Genomic DNA, 7,954 nt, shown 5'->3' with positions numbered 1-7,954 from the left:
TAACCAACGGCAAGAACTAACATTGTGGCCAATACTCTTGCAGTGTGTGCAAAAATCAAGAAGGTCTTCATATTCAATAGCAATTGGGAACGCAAACCCCTCTCTTTCCACCATAACTTCATAAAAAATATCTTTTGAAAGGTCCAAATCAACTAGTATTCTGACATAGCGACCAAACAGGCAGTTCTTGGTAACTTGATCAATGAGCAATGAAGTATCAACCGCCCCTGCTATCTCCAATAAAGTCCTCTCCATCCAATATTCTATAAAACATACAATATATCATTAGCAAAAAATAATAATACAATATCCTGTCAAAAAATAATAATAATAGTAATAATAATACTAATACTAATAATAATAATAATAATAATAATAATAATAATAATAATAATAATAATAATAATAATAATAATAATACAATATAACAACTTTATGGATTTGTCAAAAGAAACCTTTATGGGTATCATCTAGTTTAATATCATTCCTCTCAAAAAAAAAATTAATTTAATAATCTGAAAATATAATATTTTATATTATCTACACTTATGTATAAAGAGATACCAGTTTTTAGTATAGTTTTTTCTCTTCCAATTTTATTCATCAATTAAACCATTTTATTCATAATTTTGTCATTTTCTATTCGATGAAATAAATGAATTTTCTATACATGTTATATATAAAGAAGATACAAACTTTTGATATAACCATATTTTATTTTGATTTTAACCTTAGTTTAGAGTATTTTATTTACGATGAAATGACAACAACCATTGAAAACTTTACAAATAATTGGAGGAGTCGGAGTTCAAACCGCATCATGACATTCAACTTAGCATTTTGATATTTTTTGTCAATTGAGTTAAAACTTATGAACATATTTTTCCTTCTTTATTCTACGAATAAATTAGAGATAAAAAATTGACATGCAGAAAAAGCGAACACTAACGACCACGTCAGTGCTAATCTGCATTATAGTACTATATAATAGTAAAATTGAATACCCATTTTGGTCTTCGACAAAATGTGTAGGGGTGAAATTAGTATTTGATAAAGAAAGTAATCATATTTAGTGTATGTTTGATTTTGCGGTGACAAGAATTAATTTTAAGTGAATTGATTATGACTAAAAGTGTGTTGAAAGTAATAAAGTGATTTGTGTTTAATTTTGTATGGATTAAAAGTCGATACATTGATGTAAAAGTGAGTTGAATTTTAAAATTACTTGTAAAAATCGATTATAGGATCAAAAACTACAAATTCTAACCTCAAAAGAATCAATTATAAATGCAAAATTAATTCTACTTGTAAAAAAATCAATTATGTCAAAATCAATTTTACATCTCCATAATCAATTTTGTCCCCTTTAAAAGTTGAACCAAACATACACTCACTCGTCCCCGTGAGCTTATCTGTAAGGACAATGCATAATATATGCAAAGTCTGAGGTTTGAATCCCGAATACCACAAAAAAAACATACACTCACTCTTTAAGATCAAATCAAGACAATTTAGTCAATCAGTTTTGAATCTTTAAACATGTGTATGTTAAAAAGTGGATACCGCTTGTTTAATTTTGTATGACTAAATAAGTTAATTTTTTAGTCAAGAACTAATTTTACATTGTGCTATTTTTGTTGTTTTAATGTAAAAAAAAAAAAAAAGTTACAATTAAAAAAGAACAAATTTAAAAAAACAATTATATTTTTGTTGTTTTATTTTGATGTAAGAAAAAAAATTTACAATTTAAAAAAACAATTATAAAATGAATTTTTTTTTATACATATTGGGTGAAATAGTGAAGTTGGGATCGAAGGTGAGAGTGGGTTCTCCACTTGACTGAGAAAGTAGCGCCGAATAGCTGTGGGAGAGAAAGGAAGTAAAGCTTTTGATAAAAGAGTACAAACGCTAATTAGAGATCACATTAACAACACAAAACCAACGCAGAGTAAGTAAGATTCATCTTCTTTCTTTTTCTCTCATTTGATTTAACGTTATTTAAGTTTCTCCACACAAGCACACAAAGTGTTTGATGAAATGTTCCACTGAACTCACTCATTTATTCACCTCCTTTTTATCAATGCCAATTTCTCTCAATCCTAATATTGAGTTCTGTACAACTCAAGTGACAATACTTCATTGCATCACACACTCCAAATTGCACCCTAAACACTTTTTTTTTTTTTTTGGAGTAAATTCGTAAAAATGAGATTTTTTTGGGTCCTGGTTGATAAATCTGGAGGGATATGGTTTTTATCAATCATGGGGTGGGTGAAGAAGCTCTTAAAATTTGCAGGGCTTTTTTTTTTTTTTACAGAAGAAAGAAAACAATCATGGTGCAGTGGCAGAGGCATATTTTCCCTATTCTTCGTCGCATTCATAAGGGACTGGAGCCTGCCAATCATTCGGCTACAAACCTTGCACTTTATCACTCTCGCTCTTCTCTTTCACAAGGTTAAAACTGTTTCTGTTCCCATTTTGATATTTTTTTATAGTTTTCTAGTCACGAGTTATTCAAGTTTGTAAGGGTTTATGAGGAAAGACCTTTTTTTTGGTATTGTAGGTCAGTTACAGAGGCAATGGTCAATAGGTGTGCCAAGTATCTCAAGGCCTTTTGATCATCGTTTTCAATATCAGGTAAATTTGTGTTTCAATTGCACCATCATCATTGATGTATTAGTTCCAGTGTTGTCAAATAGTTGCTATAGCATAGATGAATTTGAACAAATTGCCATTGTTCAGCGATACGCTATTTAGTAGAAGATGTTTTCAAATAGCGGATATAATAACAATGTAGTGTTCCAGCATAGTGGATTTTGAACAAACTGCTACTTTCTGCGACCCATGATTTTCAACACTGATTAGTTTACAAGTTTGGGGCATTGGTTTAGTTGGAAGGGAGGGCATCTTATATTCTCATGTATACCAAAATTGATTTGATGTTACCATGTTTGTTCCAGCTGTGATTTATCTACTACTAGTAACCCAATTAATTTTAACCAGTCTTAACAAGTTTCTTAACAAATTATTCACTAAGGGCCTGTTTACTTTGAGAAATTGTGTTCTGTTTTCTGTCGGTGTTTCCTGTATGTTTGAAAAAAGGTGATATTTTGTAAAAAGTGAAAATGGAAAATGTTTTCTCAAAGTAAATGGGCTCTAAAGTTATCTCCTATAGATTAAGTGAGATTCTTACTGACACTATTACAAAAAGTGGAAGTGCTTTTGATAGGAATTTGAATTCACAGAAAAGAAACAACTGTATTATTGAATTGAAAATAGATGTATATCAGAAGATAACCCTTGTTACCCCAGAGCAAAAGCTCCTCAAAGAAGAAATATTTCTCTCTCCGCCTAAACCATAAGGCTTTTATCTGAATAATGATCAATCCCTCTCTCTTGCTATCCCTATCCTTTATATAACTCCCATTCTTCTCTAACAAACTAGCCACATCATAAAATATAACCATCTCTCCTATTTAACACGTTTTTTGGGACTTATGCCCAAACCCAGTACCTAACAGCTTTTGTTCCCAATGATTGAGTTTTCCTTATTTATTTCGGTCGATGTGAATATTAAATTATGAATCTTGTGCATTTAAAATTGATTGTGCATTTGTGCTGAGGGTTTCCCCATGCAATTTAGTGAACATTTGCCCATTAAGAGTGTTCTTTCTTTATCAGTGTGGCCTAAGGAAGCTAATACTTACAATCTCTCCTAGAATATGTTGATCTTTCATGCTCATAGGTTGAAGAATTTCACTGGTTTCTTTAGTAAGCACTTTGTGGATTGTATTTGGGTTGTCTCTTGAGCCTTCCGGACATAGGGTTAAAAGGTTTGAACAAGTAAAATAGGTTAAGATTATTTGGAGCTGAGCTTCCTTGCTGTTTTGTGGTGGATCTGGTTGGAGTCTTGGAGAGGAATGCTTGGATTTTTCAAGGCGTTTCATTGTTTGTTAAATTGTTTTTGGGAACATTAAGGTTGTTGGCTTCTTTTTAGTGCTTAGCTCATTCACTTCTAAGGGAGGAGTTGCTGTTTTGGACTAGACATGCTATTATTGTAGGAACAAAACAAAACTGATAAATGAGAATAATACCGATACTTTTCTTCTTGCTTCATTCTATACTGTGTCAACCTGTTTTCTTGGACTTCACGATCTTACTTTTATTTCAGAATTACATAGACAAGTTTGTTCAAGTTTATCTTCCAACTAACCAAATCACAATCTTAGGTCACACTGAGCCTGTGTTAGTGTTATTATATCTCTGTTAAAATTTATTTTGCTACTGAAAATGTCTTCTTAATTGCATGTTTTGTATTTTATTATTTGTGTTATTCTATTTCAGGGAATTTCAAGCTCTACCCAGTTGCTAAAAAATTCATCTGAGGAAGCACCTATTTCATCGCCTTTAGTTCCAGTTTCATCATTCGGTAGTTCACAAGGTCAAGAACAAAATAAGAAAGCAGATAAAGTTCAAGCAATTTTAAAGAAAATAAAGCAGGTTTGAAATGCCTTATCTCTTCATGCTCTAGATGGATTATTTTGGTTTTCTTGTATGCATGATTGGAGGCAAGTGCTTTACATTCAATTTTACACTATGGGCATATTTGATAGATTTTAAACATCAGTATATAAATTTTAGTCCTGAAAAATTGATAATGGAATGTATTTTATATGGAAAGATTTTAATTTATCACTAAAATGTGGATTAATGAAAACCTGGTTTTCATATAATAAATAGGTAAAATGTAAAGAAATTATATCATCATTTAATGTTTTAGATGGAGAAATAGTTTCCACTTTATGCAATCTTTAACTTTAAAATTACACTAGCGTGCAGACGGACATCAGCTTGCTCGTTTTTCCGCTTTTGTCAAATGAAAACCTCTGTTGACTTTTATCATGACAAATATTTAGCTTGAAGTTTTGGTCAAAATTCTACCATTTACTATTATTTGTTAATATCATTAGTTTAGATTTGATTTGTGATGATTGATTTAAGAAATAGATAAGATTTAATTAAAAATTAAATTAGGATTAGATTAAATTTGATTCAAATTTGAAATTAGAACAAGATTTAATTATTCAATTAGGTAAAGAATGATAAAATTGTATATTAAATATATTATATTAAATATAATTAACTATAGTATGATTTGTTACCTGGGACTGTTACAGAGGTTAAATACATAATTTATGGAAATTGCAAACTTATATTCTTCTTCAAATCTGTCTCTAATTCAACCTGATACCATCATTGTGAATATAGGAATGGAGATGAAGATGAGATACAACGAAGAAAGAAATAAGAATAGATATAATCCTAGCACTCACCCCTCTCTCTTTCTCTTCTTCACAATGGCCATATCCACTCACATTATTCCCTCTATTTCTCTCCCATTCCCAATTCCCTTCTCTGCAGTTCCCTCTTCTCGCTTTTCTAGCTTCTGAAATGCCTCCCTTGTAGATCTTGATTACTCTGGAAACTCAAAATTTATGGTTTATGTTTCAAGGGTTTAATTTATGTTCATTTTTCAAAACTGTATTTCAGAGTCCAAAGAAGGTCAACTTGGTTGCTGCTTTGGTTCGTGGTATGCTTGTTAAAGATGCTTTGCTGCAGTTGCAAGTGTTAGTAAAGCGGGCTTCAAAAACTGTATATCAGGTACCAACACTAGTTATTGTTCTGTCACTTAATTTGCAAGACAGTAAAAGCTATGTATTTGAATTGCTTTCTAAGGTCTTCTGGGGCATTGGTTTTTACTCATCCTTTTTCCACTCCTAGCCCTTTTCCTTTTTGTTTTTGACTTCGAGTTGGGACTGTGTTAGTTTTAAGGAATTGCAATATATACCGCCATATATATTTTATTGTTTTAGATTTCATTTGAGGCCTTTTTGATTTCAATTGAAGATCTTCTATTACTCTTTATAGGAAAAACAAAATTGAAAGCATTATTTAAAGTTTTATTCAAATTACAGGTTATTCATTCAGCCCGAGCAAATGCTTCTCACAATCATGGGTTGAATGCTGATCGCCTAATTGTTGGTAATATTTTTTATGCTTTAAATTGTTAGTGATGAAGTTGTTCCGTTTCCTTGTTTTCTCTTTACTGATGATGCAGCATTCATGTTTCTTACAGCTGAAGCATTTGTGGGAAAGGGAGATTTTAAGAAGAGAGTTTCCATCCATGGCAAAGGAAGATCTGGAATCATGCACAGACCAGAATGTAGGCTAACTGTTGTACTAAGAGAGATTACCCCTGAAGAAGAGGCACAAATTGCTAGGCTGAAGGTTCACAACTTTAAGAAGCTAACTAAGAAGGAGGGAAGACTTGTGCCACACCAGCTTATTGAGACCACTCCTGTTTGGGGACGAAAAAATAAATCTAGCAGTCAAAACGAGACCACTCCTGTTTGGGACCGAAAAAACAAATCTAGCCATCACAAGACCACTCGTGTTTGGGACAAAACAAAAGCAAATCTAAGCCATCAAAACGAGACCACACCTGTTAGGGGCCAAAAAAACAAATCTATCCGTAGGGGCCGAAAAAACAAATCTAGCCGTCAAAACTCAAGTGCTGCAGTTGCATGAGCCTTATTTAATTGCAAGTTTCATGGTTTGATTTATGTTTATGGCATATTTTTGTGCAATAGATTGTTGTGCATCATGTTGAAATTGTTGAGAAATATGCAGACCAAGGTTTCATACCGAGACTAGTTCCAAATGCCTAGATTATGTATTAGAATTTTGTTGCTCCTTGTTGCAAATAATAAAATTTTGTACTTAACCATGATCGGTATTATTCTCATTTATCAGCTTTGTTTTATTCCTACTTCCTACAATAATGGCATGTCTTATAGTCATCGACTTGATTCAGTGAACCAGAATACATAGTGTAGTGTATGATTGAAATCAGCAAACCTATTGAAGGCTATAGTTGTAGAATCAACAATAACCCAAAAACTAAGCTTGAACTTGATAGAGACAGAAGTAATTTTACGTTACCTCGTTGCCTCAACTTTATCACATTCACACGAACTTCCCCCCCCCCCCCCCCCCCCCCCGTTTTTTTTTGTTTTTGAAGAAGACGAAATTTACCTTTTTATCTCATCTCCTTGCTATATATTGTTGTTTTGATCTTCACCGTATAGTCTTTACTGGATAAATCAAGTGCTACCAAAATGTTTTATATGGTCAATTAGTAAAACGCTGTCTTTCACTAATCAATTACTGCATAAATCATACATTTTCACTAGTTAATTAGTTATTAATAGTCTTTTACTAATCAAAAGTATAGACTGGTTTTTACTCAAATCAAACATCGAACCAATTCATAAAAAAAGATTGTCAATTTTACGATTATAGTTTTAATCATTTTCAACCTCCAAAATGTACATGCAGTGCTATGGACGCTTGGCAGCGCGGCTTAAATTAAATTCTCCAGTTGAAAATAAACCTAAGTAGAGAACATAACATGATTAGATCAAGCTGCAAATGAACATGTATCAGGTTGCAGTTAATTTAATATATCTTGCTCAAGGTTACTCTATTTATTGTCCATTTTTAAGAGACAAGTGACAGCCTAATGAGATCCCCTAAATAAAAATGAGTAATATTTGCGTCTAACTCTCTCATAAACGAAGTAAAACTGGACTCACCTGTATGCATGTCCAAAGTAAGTAAGAAATTTGTTACCAATCCATCGTAGGCGTGCATACAACAATGAGAAATCATATATAGAAAAGATAATGAATCTGATATTTATAGTAAAATAGATCCACCAACAAGCCTTCCTGGTCTGTTTGATACAATTCCTTCTCACACACTGTTGATTGGAATGATGGTTTTCCTTTTTTGTTCCTCCTCCTATTCCAAAGGTAACTAAACTTACCATATGATATTTATGCTTCCTTTTAGAACAGAAACAACAGCCTAGTTTTCTTTTTGAAAAATTCAA

General features: G+C 32.1%; 1 protein-coding gene across 3 annotated transcripts; it reads left to right on the top strand.

Annotated features, from left to right (window-relative positions):
* Positions 1-1,787: 1,787 nt before the first annotated feature.
* On the top strand, positions 1,788-6,822 carry LOC11418865 (uncharacterized). 3 transcript variants are annotated; one of them, XM_024785273.2, is made up of 7 exons: positions 1,788-1,948; positions 2,297-2,454; positions 2,564-2,637; positions 4,345-4,500; positions 5,551-5,661; positions 5,976-6,042; positions 6,137-6,822. In XM_024785273.2, the coding sequence occupies exons 2-7, from the start codon at positions 2,334-2,336 to the stop codon at positions 6,586-6,588; spliced, it is 981 nt and encodes a 326-aa protein (XP_024641041.1). In that variant the 5' UTR covers positions 1,788-1,948; positions 2,297-2,333; the 3' UTR covers positions 6,589-6,822. The 3 variants fall into 3 exon arrangements, with proteins under 3 accessions (XP_024641041.1, XP_003589828.1, XP_024641002.1); XM_003589780.4 differs by having other exon boundaries at positions 1,789-1,952; positions 2,318-2,454; XM_024785234.2 differs by having other exon boundaries at positions 1,790-1,948; positions 2,318-2,454.
* Positions 6,823-7,954: the final 1,132 nt, after the last annotated feature.

The sequence above is a fragment of the Medicago truncatula genome, chromosome 1, assembly GCF_003473485.1.
Source record: "Medicago truncatula cultivar Jemalong A17 chromosome 1, MtrunA17r5.0-ANR, whole genome shotgun sequence".
NCBI lineage: Eukaryota > Viridiplantae > Streptophyta > Magnoliopsida > Fabales > Fabaceae > Medicago > Medicago truncatula.
The sequence above is the reverse complement of the archived record's forward strand: the minus strand, read 5'-3'. Positions and strand labels throughout refer to the sequence as shown.

Bases quoted from the DNA above. Each gene is read 5' to 3' on its own strand.
- LOC11418865 (XM_024785273.2), top strand. From the start codon at position 2,334: ATGGTGCAGTGGCAGAGGCATATTTTCCCTATTCTTCGTCGCATTCAT. The intron at 2,455-2,563 runs GTTAAAACTGTT...TTGGTATTGTAG, and splicing joins TCGCTCTTCTCTTTCACAAG to GTCAGTTACAGAGGCAATGG. The intron at 6,043-6,136 runs GTAATATTTTTT...TGTTTCTTACAG, and splicing joins TGCTGATCGCCTAATTGTTG to CTGAAGCATTTGTGGGAAAG.